This window comes from Panthera tigris, chromosome A2 (assembly GCF_018350195.1).
Source record: "Panthera tigris isolate Pti1 chromosome A2, P.tigris_Pti1_mat1.1, whole genome shotgun sequence".
NCBI lineage: Eukaryota > Metazoa > Chordata > Mammalia > Carnivora > Felidae > Panthera > Panthera tigris.
Genome location: NC_056661.1, coordinates 6,701,135 through 6,720,288, shown reverse-complemented (window position 1 = coordinate 6,720,288; position 19,154 = coordinate 6,701,135). Strand labels below are relative to the sequence as shown.

General features: G+C 55.4%; 1 protein-coding gene across 1 annotated transcript; it reads left to right on the top strand.

Annotated features, from left to right (window-relative positions):
* Positions 1 to 82: 82 nt before the first annotated feature.
* Positions 83 to 15,212, top strand: LOC122233734 (mucin-16-like). The gene is made up of 2 exons (XM_042967474.1): positions 83 to 14,956; positions 15,121 to 15,212. Exons 1-2 carry the CDS (start codon positions 103 to 105, stop codon positions 15,210 to 15,212), a joined length of 14,946 nt encoding a protein of 4,981 aa, XP_042823408.1. The 5' UTR covers positions 83 to 102.
* The last annotated feature ends 3,942 nt before the right edge of the window (positions 15,213 to 19,154 follow it).

Genomic DNA, 19,154 nt, shown 5'->3' with positions numbered 1-19,154 from the left:
TCTGTGACATCATATCCGACAGAACTAACAAGCAAGGGTGGGGCTCTCCCTGTGGTGATCATAACCTCCAGCCCCAGGGGAGCAAGGTCAGTTTCAACTATAATGACTAGCCCAGAGAGGAAGTCCAGGGCCACAGGCAGCACTCAAGCACCAGGGACCTCTCCATGGACTGTCACAGACACAGCTGTCCAGTCACATGTCACTGGTTTGCCCAAAGTCAGTTCTACAGGGAGGACACTTTCCTCCTCAGCAGTGGCTACTGGAACAGCTGAACAACAAACAAGTGTATCTGTGGGTGCGGCTTATTCATCTGCTCTCACACGGTCAGACAAGACAACTGGGAGTGATCTGATTCATGGTGCATCTCTAGAAGCCACAGACACATTGCATCTCACCTCCAGAGAACAAACCACATCGGCAACTCTGACCTTTAAAAGCCAAGCCATCACCAGCCCTACCAATGATGCTTCAGGAGGAAAAATGAACTCTTCACCATCTGGTGTATTTCCTTCAATGGGGTCTAAGACGCTGGTGGCCGTCACAAGTGTAACGACTAGTGAGGCTGCCTCTATGACTGAGCAACTGTCACAGACCTCATTTCCTGCAGAAGCAAGCATGATGAGTACGACCACAGCCCCCCCTCCACGTGTCATCACCACTATCACCACTATGGGAACCAACCCAGTCCTGACTACCACGTCCAACCCAGAGAGGAGAGAGAGCACCATGGACAGCACCCTGGCTACAGAGACCAGCACATCTGCCATGGAGCATCCTTCCACCTGGTCATCCACAACTGCTTCTGCCCCAACATCAGGCTCCTGGGCTATGAAAGACATAACTTCAATTTTGAAAGTCACAGGTTCTCCCAAAACAACTTCTGCAATGGGCACAACTTCATCCTTAGCATCAAGCACGGAATCAGGCTCTTTATCTACTCCCCATGGCATTATGACTGTTACTGGAACCAGCCCAGCCAGCCCATCTTCTTATGCTTCAGCTGAGGATATGAGGTCCACAAATATGAGAACATTGATTCCTTCAGACACAACTGCATCTATGCCCATTTCAACTTCTGGTATCGAGAAGATGAACACCTCACTTCCTGACATTGTAGACACAAGTTGGACTACCAGTAAAAGAAATACGGAAGTTCTGCCTGATTCAATGGCTTTCACTGACCATCCAAATACAAACACTGACCCCAATATCCTCCTATCCGTTTCACTGCCTGATTCTCTGCCCACACATGACTGGACTACTGGGAAACCTGTGTCACCAGCCACAACCACTACCTCCACTCCTCAAGGGGACACAACTCAAAAATTCAATGTAATGAACACGATCAGACCAACTACCTCATACATACCATTCTTTACAAGGGAAACAGGTTTAGCCCCTTCGCTAGGTTACACTCCTACAAATGAAGAGAGAAGAACAGAGAAATACACCAATGACAAAATATCTACCCCAACACTTCCTCAGTCCATGAGGTCATCAGATACCACCAGGGGCCGTATAATGAAAGTTGTGACAAATGGTGAAAAACTAACCATGAGTGAACAGAATGGTACTACTAGGACTACATCTGAGGGCACACTAGCCTTGGGTACCTCAACCATAGCATCAAGGGCAGAGATGCACTCGGCTGCGACTCAGGGTTCTAGATACTCAGAGACGACCACTAGCATGGACAGACATTCAGAGGACATGTCACACCCAAGCCCTTCCTCTGAGCAGGACATCAGCTCTCCATCTTCCCTGGTGCCTTTATCTTCCATGACCTCATCCTCTACAGTGTCCCCCACACTGCCAACTAGTAATCCTCCTTCTCTTGCACCTGTCACATCACCTCTCACCCATGGCCTGCTGAGAACCCACAGCACTTGGGACACAAGCTTGGAAGGTGTGATCAGTTCACCCTCAGGTCTGAGTAAAACCTCAGTAGACATTCAGGCCTCATCTGAAGACTCTACTGATACAGAGGCCACTCACCTTCCCCAAAACACAGCAGTGCCCTACGTAGGGACCCTCAGTTCTACATGGGAATCTAACCGCTTGGCCCCAGCAGGCTTACAGCCAGCCACGGGCACATCTCAAGTCAAGACCTCCTCCATTGGTGGGGATGCCATGGCTTCCACAAAAGGGTCGGGCCTCTCTGGAACCACGGAGACTGAGACACCATCAAAGATGTCCCTGGCCCCGGACCCATGGGAAACCAACACGTTCCGGCACACCAGCTCAGCCACGGAGGAAATCACTGTCCCTTCCAAGGTGTCCACTGGTACTAATACTGAGGCCATCAGGACAGACGTCATGTTCTTTAGCAGGGCATCCACCCCGGGCCCTGTTCAGCGCACAATGTCACCAGACTTCCCCACAGAATTCAACACCAGGCTCTCTCTTTCCCCCGTCATGACAGAATCTGAACCTATAACCATGGACACTATAAACATTCCCTTAGAGACTATACCGCAAGGAACACTAGTCTGGGATACATCAGCCACAGCATCAGGGGCACAGACACACTCAGCCATGACTCAGGGTTCTCCACGACCAGAGATGACCACTAGCGGGGACAGAGGTCCTGAAGAAGAGTCACCTGCCAGCTCTTACTCTGAGCAGGACATCAGCTCTCCATCTTCCCTGGTGCCTTCTTTACAAGTTATGTCCTTGACTTCTGCAGTATCCCCCACACTGCCAGCCAGTAGTTTTTTTCCTTCAGACTCTGTCACCGCACCTCTCACCACTGGCCAGCCGAGGACCCACATCACATGGGGTACGAGCTCGGAAGGTGTGAACAGTTCACCCTCAGGTCTGAGTCAGACCTCACTCGATGTATGGGCCCCATCTGAAGTCTCTACCACTACAGAAGCTATTCACACTTCTGAAAACACAGCAGTGACCCACATGGGGACCCTCAGTACTGCATGGGAAGCCCACTCCTCAGCCCCAGCTGTCTCAGAGACAGCCACTGGCACATCTCCGATTGAGACCTCCCCCACTGGTGGGACCACAATCGCTGTCACACCAATGCCTGGCTTCTCTGGAACCACGGAGACTGAGACACAGCCAAAGTCCTCCCTGGCCCCGCAACCACAGGAAACCATCACATCCCAGCACACCACCTCAGCTACAGAGGAAATTACCGTCCCTTCCAAAGTGTCCACTGGTACTATGTCTGAGATCTCCAGGACAGTGTTCATCTCCCTGAGTGGAACTTCCATCCCTGTCCCTACTCGGGCCACAGTGTCACCAGGCATCCCCATGGGAATCAACACCAGGCTCTCTACCTCACCAGTCATGGCAGAATCTTCACCTATAGCCATGGCCACTGAAACCATTCCCCCGGAAGCTATATCCCAGGGCATGCTAGCCTGGGGCACATTAGTGACAGCCTTGGAGCCTCATACGCTCTCGGCTGTGACTCAGGGTTCTCCACCTTCAGACGTGACCACTAGCATGGACAGGCGATCTGAGGGTGTGTCACTCACAAGCCCTTCTTCTGAGCAGGACGTCAGCTCTCCATCTTCCTTGGTGCCTTTACATGCCATGACCTCGTCCTCTGCAGTGTCCTCCGCTCTCCCAGCCAGTAGTCCTTTTCCTTCTGACTCTGTCACCTCACCTCTCACCGCTGGCCTGCCGAGGACCCACATCACATGGGGTACGAGCTCAGAAGGTGTAACTAGTTCACCCTCAGGTCTCAGTCAAACCTCAGTCGATGTATGGACCCCATCTGAAGTCTCTACCACTGCGGAAGCTATTCACCCTTCTGGAAACACAGCAGTGACCCACAAGGGGACCCTCAGTTCCACATGGGAATCCCGCTCCTCGGCCCCAGCTGGCTCAGAGATAGCCACAAGAACGTCTCCGATCAAGACCTCCTCCCCCGATGGGGATGCCACAGCTTCCACACCAACGCCTGGCCTCTCTGGAACCACGGAGCCTGAGACACAGTCACAGTCGTCCATGGCCCCAGAACCACAGGAAACTGGCACATTCCCCCATACTATCTCAGCCACAGAGGACATGAGCATCTCTTCCAAGGTCTCCACTGAGTCTAGTGCTGGGGCCTCCAGGACAGACGTCATGTTCTCTAGCCAGACATCCACCCCTGGCCCTGTTCAGCTCACAATGTCACCAGACATCCTCACAGAAATCAACACCACGCTCTCTACCTCCCCTGTCAAGGCAGAATCTGAACCTATAACCATGGCCACGGAAACCGTTCCCCCAGGGACTACATCCCAAGGCACACTAGCCTGGGACACATCAGACACAGCATCGGGGGCACAGACACACTCAGCCGTGACTCAAGGTTCTCCACGCTCGGAGATGACCACTAGCGGCGACAGAGTTTCTGAAGATGAGTCACCTGCCAGCCCTTCCTCTGAGCAGGACATCAGCTCTCCATCTTCCCTGCTGCCTTCTTTACAAGTTATGTCCTTGACTTCTGCAGTGTCCCCCACACTGCCAGCCAGTAGTCCTTTTCCTTCTGACTCTGTCACCTCACCTCTCACCACTGGCCTGCCGTGGACCCACATCACATGGGGTACGAGCTCGGAAGGTGTGAACAGTTCACCCTCAGGCCTGAGTCAGACCTCAGTGGAGACATGGGCCACGCCTGAAGCCTCTACCACTACAAATACAATGCCCCCTTCTGAAAACACAGCAGTGTCCCAGGTGGGGACCCTCGGTACCTCAAGGGAATCCCACTCCTCGGCCCCAGCTGGCTCAGAATCAGCCACAGGCACATCTCTAGTCAAGACCTCCTCCCTCGCTGGGGACATCAAGGCTTCCACTCCAGTGCCTGACCTCTCTGCAACCACGGAGGTAAAGGCACAGTCAATGTCGTCCCAGGCCCCAGAACCACGGGAAACTGGAACATCCCCCCATACCAGCTCAGCCCCAGAGGAAATCACCGTCCTTTCTGAGCTGTCCACTGGTAATAGTGCTGAGGCCTCTAGGACAGCTGTCATCTCCCCTAGCAGGACATCCATCCCTGGACCTGGTCGGCCAACGTTGTCACCAGACATCCCCACGGGTATCAACAACAGGCTCTCTATCTCACCTGTCATCGCAGAATCCTCACCCATATCCATCGCCACCAAAACAGTTCCCCGACCGACTACATCCCAAGGCAGTATAGCCTGGGACTCATCAGCCACGGCTTCGTGGGCAGAGATGCACTCAGTTGTGACCCAGAGTTCTCCACACTCAGATGGGACTACTAGCGTGGACAGGGTTTCTGAGGATATGTCACGCAGAAGCCCTTCCACTGAGCAGGACAGCAGGTCTCCATCTTCCCTGGAGCCTTTCCATGCCATGACCTCGGCCTCTGCAGTGTCCCCCACATTGCCAGCCACTAGCCCTTCTCCTCCTGCTTCTGTCACCTCACCTCTCACCCTCAGCCTCTTGAGGACATGGGGCATGAGCTCGGAAAGCGTGACCAGTTCAAACTCAGGACCGAGCAGCATCTCAGTGGAGATCCAGGCCACATCTGAAGCCTCCTCCACTACAGAGGCCATTCACCCTCCCAAAACCACAGCAGTGACCCACATGGGGACCCTCAGTACTGCATGGGAAGCCCACTCCTCAGCCCCAGCTGTCTCAGAGACAGCCACTGGCACATCTCCGATTGAGACCTCCCCCACTGGTGGGACCACAGTGGCTGTCACACCAATGCCTGGCTTCTCTGGAACCACGGAGACTGAGACACAGTCAAAGTCCTCCCTGGCCCCGCAACCACAGGAAACCGTCACATCCCAGCACACCACCTCAGCTACAGAGGAAATTACCGTCCCTTCCAAAGTGTCCACTGGTACTAGGTCTGAAGTCTCCAGGACAGTGTTCATCTCCCTGAGTGGAACTTCCATCCCTGTCCCTACTCGGGCCACAGTGTCACCAGGCATCCCCATGGGAATCAACACCAGGCTCTCTACCTCACCAGTCATGGCAGAATCTTCACCTATAGCCATGGCCACTGAAACCATTCCCCCGGAAGCTATATCCCAGGGCATGCTAGCCTGGGGCACATTAGTGACAGCCTTGGAGCCTCATACGCTCTCGGCTGTGACTCAGGGTTCTCCACCTTCAGACGTGACCACTAGCATGGACAGGCGATCTGAGGGTGTGTCACTCACAAGCCCTTCTTCTGAGCAGGACGTCAGCTCTCCATCTTCCTTGGTGCCTTTACATGCCATGACCTCGTCCTCTGCAGTGTCCTCCGCTCTCCCAGCCAGTAGTCCTTTTCCTTCTGACTCTGTCACCTCACCTCTCACCGCTGGCCTGCCGAGGACCCACATCACATGGGGTACGAGCTCAGAAGGTGTAACTAGTTCACCCTCAGGTCTCAGTCAAACCTCAGTCGATGTATGGACCCCATCTGAAGTCTCTACCACTGCGGAAGCTATTCACCCTTCTGGAAACACAGCAGTGACCCACAAGGGGACCCTCAGTTCCACATGGGAATCCCGCTCCTCGGCCCCAGCTGGCTCAGAGATAGCCACAAGAACGTCTCCGATCAAGACCTCCTCCCCCGATGGGGATGCCACAGCTTCCACACCAACGCCTGGCCTCTCTGGAACCACGGAGCCTGAGACACAGTCACAGTCGTCCATGGCCCCAGAACCACAGGAAACTGGCACATTCCCCCATACTATCTCAGCCACAGAGGACATGAGCATCTCTTCCAAGGTCTCCACTGAGTCTAGTGCTGGGGCCTCCAGGACAGACGTCATGTTCTCTAGCCAGACATCCACCCCTGGCCCTGTTCAGCTCACAATGTCACCAGACATCCTCACAGAAATCAACACCACGCTCTCTACCTCCCCTGTCAAGGCAGAATCTGAACCTATAACCATGGCCACGGAAACCGTTCCCCCAGGGACTACATCCCAAGGCACACTAGCCTGGGACACATCAGACACAGCATCGGGGGCACAGACACACTCAGCCGTGACTCAAGGTTCTCCACGCTCGGAGATGACCACTAGCGGCGACAGAGTTTCTGAAGATGAGTCACCTGCCAGCCCTTCCTCTGAGCAGGACATCAGCTCTCCATCTTCCCTGCTGCCTTCTTTACAAGTTATGTCCTTGACTTCTGCAGTGTCCCCCACACTGCCAGCCAGTAGTCCTTTTCCTTCTGACTCTGTCACCTCACCTCTCACCACTGGCCTGCCGTGGACCCACATCACATGGGGTACGAGCTCGGAAGGTGTGAACAGTTCACCCTCAGGCCTGAGTCAGACCTCAGTGGAGACATGGGCCACGCCTGAAGCCTCTACCACTACAAATACAATGCCCCCTTCTGAAAACACAGCAGTGTCCCAGGTGGGGACCCTCGGTACCTCAAGGGAATCCCACTCCTCGGCCCCAGCTGGCTCAGAATCAGCCACAGGCACATCTCTAGTCAAGACCTCCTCCCTCGCTGGGGACATCAAGGCTTCCACTCCAGTGCCTGACCTCTCTGCAACCACGGAGGTAAAGGCACAGTCAATGTCGTCCCAGGCCCCAGAACCACGGGAAACTGGAACATCCCCCCATACCAGCTCAGCCCCAGAGGAAATCACCGTCCTTTCTGAGCTGTCCACTGGTAATAGTGCTGAGGCCTCTAGGACAGCTGTCATCTCCCCTAGCAGGACATCCATCCCTGGACCTGGTCGGCCAACGTTGTCACCAGACATCCCCACGGGTATCAACAACAGGCTCTCTATCTCACCTGTCATCGCAGAATCCTCACCCATATCCATCGCCACCAAAACAGTTCCCCGACCGACTACATCCCAAGGCAGTATAGCCTGGGACTCATCAGCCACGGCTTCGTGGGCAGAGATGCACTCAGTTGTGACCCAGAGTTCTCCACACTCAGATGGGACTACTAGCGTGGACAGGGTTTCTGAGGATATGTCACGCAGAAGCCCTTCCACTGAGCAGGACAGCAGGTCTCCATCTTCCCTGGAGCCTTTCCATGCCATGACCTCGGCCTCTGCAGTGTCCCCCACATTGCCAGCCACTAGCCCTTCTCCTCCTGCTTCTGTCACCTCACCTCTCACCCTCAGCCTCTTGAGGACATGGGGCATGAGCTCGGAAAGCGTGACCAGTTCAAACTCAGGACCGAGCAGCATCTCAGTGGAGATCCAGGCCACATCTGAAGCCTCCTCCACTACAGAGGCCATTCACCCTCCCAAAACCACAGCAGTGACCCACATGGGGACCCTCAGTACTGCATGGGAAGCCCACTCCTCAGCCCCAGCTGTCTCAGAGACAGCCACTGGCACATCTCCGATTGAGACCTCCCCCACTGGTGGGACCACAGTGGCTGTCACACCAATGCCTGGCTTCTCTGGAACCACGGAGACTGAGACACAGTCAAAGTCCTCCCTGGCCCCGCAACCACAGGAAACCGTCACATCCCAGCACACCACCTCAGCTACAGAGGAAATTACCGTCCCTTCCAAAGTGTCCACTGGTACTAGGTCTGAAGTCTCCAGGACAGTGTTCATCTCCCTGAGTGGAACTTCCATCCCTGTCCCTACTCGGGCCACAGTGTCACCAGGCATCCCCATGGGAATCAACACCAGGCTCTCTACCTCACCAGTCATGGCAGAATCTTCACCTATAGCCATGGCCACTGAAACCATTCCCCCGGAAGCTATATCCCAGGGCATGCTAGCCTGGGGCACATTAGTGACAGCCTTGGAGCCTCATACGCTCTCGGCTGTGACTCAGGGTTCTCCACCTTCAGACGTGACCACTAGCATGGACAGGCGATCTGAGGGTGTGTCACTCACAAGCCCTTCTTCTGAGCAGGACGTCAGCTCTCCATCTTCCTTGGTGCCTTTACATGCCATGACCTCGTCCTCTGCAGTGTCCTCCGCTCTCCCAGCCAGTAGTCCTTTTCCTTCTGACTCTGTCACCTCACCTCTCACCGCTGGCCTGCCGAGGACCCACATCACATGGGGTACGAGCTCAGAAGGTGTAACTAGTTCACCCTCAGGTCTCAGTCAAACCTCAGTCGATGTATGGACCCCATCTGAAGTCTCTACCACTGCGGAAGCTATTCACCCTTCTGGAAACACAGCAGTGACCCACAAGGGGACCCTCAGTTCCACATGGGAATCCCGCTCCTCGGCCCCAGCTGGCTCAGAGATAGCCACAAGAACGTCTCCGATCAAGACCTCCTCCCCCGATGGGGATGCCACAGCTTCCACACCAACGCCTGGCCTCTCTGGAACCACGGAGCCTGAGACACAGTCACAGTCGTCCATGGCCCCAGAACCACAGGAAACTGGCACATTCCCCCATACTATCTCAGCCACAGAGGACATGAGCATCTCTTCCAAGGTCTCCACTGAGTCTAGTGCTGGGGCCTCCAGGACAGACGTCATGTTCTCTAGCCAGACATCCACCCCTGGCCCTGTTCAGCTCACAATGTCACCAGACATCCTCACAGAAATCAACACCACGCTCTCTACCTCCCCTGTCAAGGCAGAATCTGAACCTATAACCATGGCCACGGAAACCGTTCCCCCAGGGACTACATCCCAAGGCACACTAGCCTGGGACACATCAGACACAGCATCGGGGGCACAGACACACTCAGCCGTGACTCAAGGTTCTCCACGCTCGGAGATGACCACTAGCGGCGACAGAGTTTCTGAAGATGAGTCACCTGCCAGCCCTTCCTCTGAGCAGGACATCAGCTCTCCATCTTCCCTGCTGCCTTCTTTACAAGTTATGTCCTTGACTTCTGCAGTGTCCCCCACACTGCCAGCCAGTAGTCCTTTTCCTTCTGACTCTGTCACCTCACCTCTCACCACTGGCCTGCCGTGGACCCACATCACATGGGGTACGAGCTCGGAAGGTGTGAACAGTTCACCCTCAGGCCTGAGTCAGACCTCAGTGGAGACATGGGCCACGCCTGAAGCCTCTACCACTACAAATACAATGCCCCCTTCTGAAAACACAGCAGTGTCCCAGGTGGGGACCCTCGGTACCTCAAGGGAATCCCACTCCTCGGCCCCAGCTGGCTCAGAATCAGCCACAGGCACATCTCTAGTCAAGACCTCCTCCCTCGCTGGGGACATCAAGGCTTCCACTCCAGTGCCTGACCTCTCTGCAACCACGGAGGTAAAGGCACAGTCAATGTCGTCCCAGGCCCCAGAACCACGGGAAACTGGAACATCCCCCCATACCAGCTCAGCCCCAGAGGAAATCACCGTCCTTTCTGAGCTGTCCACTGGTAATAGTGCTGAGGCCTCTAGGACAGCTGTCATCTCCCCTAGCAGGACATCCATCCCTGGACCTGGTCGGCCAACGTTGTCACCAGACATCCCCACGGGTATCAACAACAGGCTCTCTATCTCACCTGTCATCGCAGAATCCTCACCCATATCCATCGCCACCAAAACAGTTCCCCGACCGACTACATCCCAAGGCAGTATAGCCTGGGACTCATCAGCCATGGCTTCGTGGGCAGAGATGCACTCAGTTGTGACCCAGAGTTCTCCACACTCAGATGGGACTACTAGCGTGGACAGGGTTTCTGAGGATATGTCACGCAGAAGCCCTTCCACTGAGCAGGACAGCAGGTCTCCATCTTCCCTGGAGCCTTTCCATGCCATGACCTCGGCCTCTGCAGTGTCCCCCACATTGCCAGCCACTAGCCCTTCTCCTCCTGCTTCTGTCACCTCACCTCTCACCCTCAGCCTCTTGAGGACATGGGGCATGAGCTCGGAAAGCGTGACCAGTTCAAACTCAGGACCGAGCAGCATCTCAGTGGAGATCCAGGCCACATCTGAAGCCTCCTCCACTACAGAGGCCATTCACCCTCCCAAAACCACAGCAGTGACCCACATGGGGACCCTCAGTACTGCATGGGAAGCCCACTCCTCAGCCCCAGCTGTCTCAGAGACAGCCACTGGCACATCTCCGATTGAGACCTCCCCCACTGGTGGGACCACAGTGGCTGTCACACCAATGCCTGGCTTCTCTGGAACCACGGAGACTGAGACACAGTCAAAGTCCTCCCTGGCCCCGCAACCACAGGAAACCGTCACATCCCAGCACACCACCTCAGCTACAGAGGAAATTACCGTCCCTTCCAAAGTGTCCACTGGTACTAGGTCTGAAGTCTCCAGGACAGTGTTCATCTCCCTGAGTGGAACTTCCATCCCTGTCCCTACTCGGGCCACAGTGTCACCAGGCATCCCCATGGGAATCAACACCAGGCTCTCTACCTCACCAGTCATGGCAGAATCTTCACCTATAGCCATGGCCACTGAAACCATTCCCCCGGAAGCTATATCCCAGGGCATGCTAGCCTGGGGCACATTAGTGACAGCCTTGGAGCCTCATACGCTCTCGGCTGTGACTCAGGGTTCTCCACCTTCAGACGTGACCACTAGCATGGACAGGCGATCTGAGGGTGTGTCACTCACAAGCCCTTCTTCTGAGCAGGACGTCAGCTCTCCATCTTCCTTGGTGCCTTTACATGCCATGACCTCGTCCTCTGCAGTGTCCTCCGCTCTCCCAGCCAGTAGTCCTTTTCCTTCTGACTCTGTCACCTCACCTCTCACCGCTGGCCTGCCGAGGACCCACATCACATGGGGTACGAGCTCAGAAGGTGTAACTAGTTCACCCTCAGGTCTCAGTCAAACCTCAGTCGATGTATGGACCCCATCTGAAGTCTCTACCACTGCGGAAGCTATTCACCCTTCTGGAAACACAGCAGTGACCCACAAGGGGACCCTCAGTTCCACATGGGAATCCCGCTCCTCGGCCCCAGCTGGCTCAGAGATAGCCACAAGAACGTCTCCGATCAAGACCTCCTCCCCCGATGGGGATGCCACAGCTTCCACACCAACGCCTGGCCTCTCTGGAACCACGGAGCCTGAGACACAGTCACAGTCGTCCATGGCCCCAGAACCACAGGAAACTGGCACATTCCCCCATACTATCTCAGCCACAGAGGACATGAGCATCTCTTCCAAGGTCTCCACTGAGTCTAGTGCTGGGGCCTCCAGGACAGACGTCATGTTCTCTAGCCAGACATCCACCCCTGGCCCTGTTCAGCTCACAATGTCACCAGACATCCTCACAGAAATCAACACCACGCTCTCTACCTCCCCTGTCAAGGCAGAATCTGAACCTATAACCATGGCCACGGAAACCGTTCCCCCAGGGACTACATCCCAAGGCACACTAGCCTGGGACACATCAGACACAGCATCGGGGGCACAGACACACTCAGCCGTGACTCAAGGTTCTCCACGCTCGGAGATGACCACTAGCGGCGACAGAGTTTCTGAAGATGAGTCACCTGCCAGCCCTTCCTCTGAGCAGGACATCAGCTCTCCATCTTCCCTGCTGCCTTCTTTACAAGTTATGTCCTTGACCTCTGCAGTGTCCCCCACACTGCCAGCCAGTAGTCCTTTTCCTTCTAACTCTGTCACCTCACCTCTCACCACTGGCCTGCCGTGGACCCACATCACATGGGGTACGAGCTCGGAAGGTGTGAACAGTTCACCCTCAGGCCTGAGTCAGACCTCAGTGGAGACATGGGCCACGCCTGAAGCCTCTACCACTACAAATACAATGCCCCCTTCTGAAAACACAGCAGTGTCCCAGGTGGGGACCCTCGGTACCTCAAGGGAATCCCACTCCTCGGCCCCAGCTGGCTCAGAATCAGCCACAGGCACATCTCTAGTCAAGACCTCCTCCCTCGATGGAGACATCAAGGCTTCCACTCCAGTGCCTGACCTCTCTGCAACCACGGAGGTAAAGGCACAGTCAATGTCGTCCCAGGCCCCAGAACCACGGGAAACTGGAACATCCCCCCATACCAGCTCAGCCCCAGAGGAAATCACCGTCCTTTCTGAGCTGTCCACTGGTAATAGTGCTGAGGCCTCTAGGACAGCTGTCATCTCCCCTAGCAGGACATCCATCCCTGGACCTGGTCGGCCAACGTTGTCACCAGACATCCCCACGGGTATCAACAACAGGCTCTCTATCTCACCTGTCATCGCAGAATCCTCACCCATATCCATCGCCACCAAAACAGTTCCCCGACCGACTACATCCCAAGGCAGTATAGCCTGGGACTCATCAGCCACGGCTTCGTGGGCAGAGATGTACTCAGTTGTGACCCAGAGTTCTCCACACTCAGATGGGACTACTAGCGTGGACAGGGTTTCTGAGGATATGTCACGCAGAAGCCCTTCCACTGAGCAGGACAGCAGGTCTCCATCTTCCCTGGAGCCTTTCCATGCCATGACCTCGGCCTCTGCAGTGTCCCCCACATTGCCAGCCACTAGCCCTTCTCCTCCTGCTTCTGTCACCTCACCTCTCACCCTCAGCCTCTTGAGGACATGGGGCATGAGCTCGGAAAGCGTGACCAGTTCAAACTCAGGACCGAGCAGCATCTCAGTGGAGATCCAGGCCACATCTGAAGCCTCCTCCACTACAGAGGCCATTCACCCTCCCAAAACCACAGCAGTGACCCACATGGGGACCCTCAGTACTGCATGGGAAGCCCACTCCTCAGCCCCAGCTGTCTCAGAGACAGCCACTGGCACATCTCCGATTGAGACCTCCCCCACTGGTGGGACCACAGTGGCTGTCACACCAATGCCTGGCTTCTCTGGAACCACGGAGACTGAGACACAGTCAAAGTCGTCCAAGGTTCCAGAACCATGGGAAACTGGCACATCCCCCTATACCAGCTCAGCCTCAGAGGACATCAGCATTTCTTCTGAGGTCTCCACTGGGACTAGTGCTGAGGCCTCCAGGACAGACATCATATTCCCCAGCAGGACATCCACCCCTGGCCTTGTTCAACTCACGATGTCACCAGACTTCCCCGCAGAAATCAACAGCAGGCTCTCTACCTCCCCTGTCATGGTGGAATCTGAACCTATAACAATGGTCACTGAAACTGTTCCCCCAGGGGCTATATCCCAGGACACAGTAGCTTGGGACACATCAGCCACAGCATCAGGGGCACAGACACACTCAGCTGTGACTCAGGGTTCTCCACGCTCAGAGATGACTACTAGTGTGGACAGAGGTTCTGAAGATGAATCACCCACCATCCTGTCCTCTGAGCAGGACATCAGCTCTCCATCTTCCCTGGTGCCTTTCCCTGCCATGACCTGGTCTTCTGCAGTGTCCTCCACACTGCCAACCAGTAATCCTTCTCCTGCTCCTGTCACCTCACCTCTCGCCCCTGGCCTGCTGACCCACAGCATGTGGGGCATGAGTTCAGAAGGTGTGACCAGTTCATCTTCAGTTCTGACCAGCACACTAGTGAATATCCAGACCATTTCTGAAGCCTCTACCACTACAGAGGCCAGTCGCCTTCCTGAAAACACAGCAGCGACCCACGTGGGGACCCTAACTTCTGTATGGGAATCATACTCATCGGACTCAGCTGGGTCAGAGACAACCATAGGCACATCTCCAGTTGAGACCTCCTCCTTTGATGTGGATGCCACAGCTTCCACAACAATGCCTGGCCTGTTGGGAACCACAGAGACTGAGATACAGTCAACATCATCCCTGGCCCCAGAACCACGGGCAACCATCATGTCCCAGCATACCAGCTCAACACCAGAGGAAATCACTGTCCCTTCCAAGGTGTCCACTGGTCCTAATGCTGAGGCGCCCAGGGTACCCATCAAGTCCCCAAGCAAAACATCCGTCCCTGGCCTTGTTCAGCCCACGAAGTCACCACACTTCTCTACAGGAATCACCACCAGGCTCTCTACCTCATCCATCATGGCAGAATCTGCACCTATAAACTTGGCCACTGAAACTGTTCCCCTGGGGGCTACATCCCAGGGCACAGTAGCCTGGGACACTTCAGCCACAGCATTAGGGGCACAGACACACTCGGCTGTGACTCAGGGTTCTCCACATTCAGCGGTGACCTCTAGTGTGGACACAGGTTCTGAGGGTGAGTCACGAGTAAGCCCTTCCTCTGAGAGAGACATCAGCTCTCCATCTTCCCTAGTGTCTTTACCTGCCATGACCTCATCCTCTGGAGTGTCCCCCACGCTGCCACCTAGGAGTTTTTCTCCTGTTCCTGTCACCTCACCTCTCACCTCTGGCCTGCTAAAGATCCCCAGCACATGGAGCACAAGCTCGGAAGGTGTGATCAGTTCACCTTCAGGTCTGAGTCAGACCTCAGTGGAGATATGGGCCATGCCTGAAGCCTCTACCACTACAAGGTCTATCCACCTTCCCGAAAACACAGCAGTAACCCATGTGGGGACCCTCAGTTATGCACTGGAATCGCATTCCTCAGCCCCAGCTGGCTCAGAGCCAGGCACAGGGACGTCTCCAATTGAGACCTCCTCCCTCCCTGGGGATGCCACAGCTTCCACACCAATGCCTGGCCTCTCTGGGACCACAGAGACTGAGGCACAGTCAATGTCACCCCTGACCCCAGAAACATGGGAAATGGTCATGTCCTGGCATACTAGTTCAGCTCCAGAGCCTATCAGCATCCTCTCTGAGGTGTCCACTGGGACTACCACTGAGGCATTCAAGACAGATGTCATTTCTTCTAGCAGGACATCCATCCCTTTCCCTGTTCAGACAACAATGTCATCAGACATTCCCACGGAAGTCAACACCAGGCTCTCTACCTCCCCTGTCATGGCGGAATCTGAACCTATAACCATGGCCACTGAAACCATTCCCCCAGGGGCTACATCCCAGGACACACTAGCCTGGGACACATCAGCCACAACATTAGGGGCACCGACACACTTGGCTGTGACTCAGGGTTTTCCACATTCAGTGGTGACCTCTAGTGTGGACAGAGGTTTTGAGGGTGAGTCACCCACCAGCCCTTCCTCTGAGCAGGACATCAGCTCTCCATCTTCCCTGGTGCCTTTACATGCTATGACCTCAGCCTCTGCAGTGTCCCCCACACTGCCAGCCAGTAGGCCTTCTCCTCTTGCTCCTGTCACCTCACCACCTCTCACCACTGGCCTGCCAACAATCCACAGCACGTGGGGTACGAGCACACAAGGTATGATCAGTTCACCCTCAGTTCTGACCAGCACATTAGTGGACACTTGGGCCACATCTGAAGCCTCTACCCCTACAGAGGCCATTCACCCTCCTGAATACACAGCAGTCACCCATGTGGCAACCCTCCGTTCTGCCCAGGAATCCCACTCCTCATCCCCAGCCTCATCAGAACCAGCCACAGGAACATCTCCAATCGAGACCTCCTCCATTGGTCAGGACACCACGGCTTCCACACCAATGCCTGGCCTCTTGGGAACCACAGAGAAGGAGACAGTGTCATCATCATCCCTGGCCCCAGAACTGTGGGAATTGGACTCCACTCGGCACACCAGCTCAGCCACGGAGGAAATCACCGTCCCCCCTGGGGTGTCCACAGGTTCTAGTGCTAAGGCCTCCAGGACAGACGTCATCTCCCACAGCAGGACATCCATCCCTGTCCCTTCTCAGCCCACAATGTCCCCTGACATCCCCATGGAAATCAACACCAGGCTCTCTACCTCCCTCATTGAGGCAGAATCTGCACATATAATCATGGCCACCAGAACAGTTCCCCCAGGAGCTACCTCCCAGGGCACACTAGCCTGGTCCACATCAGCCTCAGCCGGGTGGTCTCATATACACTCAGCAATAACTCAGGGTTCTCCACGCTCAGAGGTGACCACTAGCATGGAAAGAGTTTCTGAGAATGAGTCACACACAAGCCCTTCCTCTGAGCAAGACATCAATTCTCCATCTTCCCTGGTGCCTTTTCATGCCATGACCTCAACTTCTGCAGTGCCCCCCACGCTGCCAGCCACTGGTCCTTCTCTGGTTCCTGTCACCTCACCTCTCACCCCTGGCCTGATGAGGACCCCCAGCACGTGGGGCATGAGCTCAGAAGGGGTGACCAGTTCACCCTCAGTTCTGACCAGCATCTCAGTGGTGGAGACTCGGGCCACGTCCGAATACTCTACTGCTACAGAGGCCATTTCCCATGCCGAAAACACAGCGATGACTCACACGGGATCCCTCAGTTCCACATGGGAATCCCACTCCTCCGCCCCAAATGGCTCAGAGCCAGCCACAGGAATGTCTCCAGTCGAGACCTCCTCCCTCAGTGGGGACACCCTGGCTTCCACACAAATGCCTGGCCTCTCTGGAACCACGGAGACTGAGATACAGTCAGCGTCGTCCCTGGCCCTGGAACCACGGGAAACCAGCACATCCCGGCACATCAGCTCAGCCACAGAGGAAATCACCGTCCCTCCTGAGGTGTCTACGGGTACTAGTCCTGAGGCCACCAGGACAACCATCATGTCCCCCAGCAGGACATCTATCCCTGGCCCTGGTCAGGCCACAGTGTCACCAGACATCCCCACAGAAATCAAAACCAGGCTCTCTACCTCCCCTGTCAAGGCAGAATCTGAACCTATAACCAATACCACTGAAACTGTCCCCCTGGGTACTACACCCCAGGGCACACTAGCCTGGGACACATCAGCCACAGCATCAGGGGCACAGATACACTTGGTTGTGACTCAGGGTTCTCCACGCTCAGAGATGACTGCTAGCATGGACACAGGTTCTGAGGATCCGTCACCCACCAGCCCTTCCTCTGAGCAAGACATCAGCTCTCCATCTTCCTTGGTGCCTTTACCTGCCATGTCCTCGATTTCTGCAGTGTCCCCCACACTGCCAGCCACTAGCCCTTCTCCACCTGATCATGTCACCTCATCTTTCACCCCTGCCCTGCTGACGATCCCCGGTACATGGGACATGAGCTTGGAAGGTGTGACCAGTTCACCCTCAGGTCTAAGCAGACCAGACCTCCGGACCTCATCTGAAGCCTCTTCCACTATAGAGGCCATTTACCTTCCTGAAAACACAGCAGTGACCCACATGGGGACCCTCAGTTCTGTAGGGGATTCCCACTCTTCTGCCCCAGCTGGCTCAGAGACAGCCACAGGCACGTCTCCAGTTGAGACTTCTTCCCTCCGTGGGGATGCCACAGCCTCCATGCCGATGCCTGGCTTCTCTGGAACCACAGAGACTGCGACATTGTCAATGTCATCTCTGGCCCTGGAACCATGGGAAACTGGCATGTATCCCCACACCAGCTCAGCTCCGGAGGAAAGCACTGTCCCTTCCAAGGTGTCCACTGGTACTAGTCCTGAGGCCTCCAGGACAGCCGTCATCTCCCCTAAGGGAACATCCATCCCTGTCCCTATTTGGCCCACAATTTCAAAAGACTTCACCTCGAGAATCAACACCAAGCTCTCTACCTCCCCCGTCGTGGCAGAAGCTGCACCTAAAACCATGGCGACTGAAACTGTTCCCCTGGGGGCTACATCCCAGGGCACATTTCCTTGGAACACATCAGCCACAGCCTCAGGGGCTCATATGCACTCGGGTATGACTCAGGATTCTACAGGAGCAGAGATGACCACTAGTGCGGACAGAGGTTCTGAGGATGAGTCACGTACCAGCCCATCCTCTGAGCAGGACATCAGCTCTCCATTTCCCCTGGTGCCTTCCCATGCCATGACCTCAGCTTCTGCAGTGTCCAACACACTGCCAGCCAGTAGTCCTTTTCCTTCTGACTCTGTCACCTTACCTGTCACCACTGGCCTGCTGAGGTCCCACAGCACATGGGGTATGAGCTCAGAAAGTGTGACCAGTTCACCTTCAGGTCTGAGTCAGACCTCAGTGGAAATACAGGCCACGTCTGAAGCCTCTACCACTGCCAAGTCCATTCACCCTCCCGAAAACACAGCAGTGACCCACGTGGGGACCCTCAGTATTGCATGGGAAGTCCACTCCTCAGCCCCAGCTGGCTCAATAACAGCCCCACGCATGTCTCCAATTGAGACCTTCTCCATTGCTGGAGACACCATGGCTCCCACACCAATGTCTGGCCTCTCTGGAACCATGGAGACTGACACACAGTCAATGTCGCCTCTCGCCCCGGAAATGAGGGAAACCATCATGTCCCAGCCCACCAGCTCAGCCCCAGAGGACATCAGCATCCATTCTGAGGTCTTCACTGGGACCAGTGCTGAGGCCTCCAGGACAGACATCATGTCCCCCAGCAGGACATCTGTGCCTGGCCCTGTTCTGCCCACAATGTCACCAGA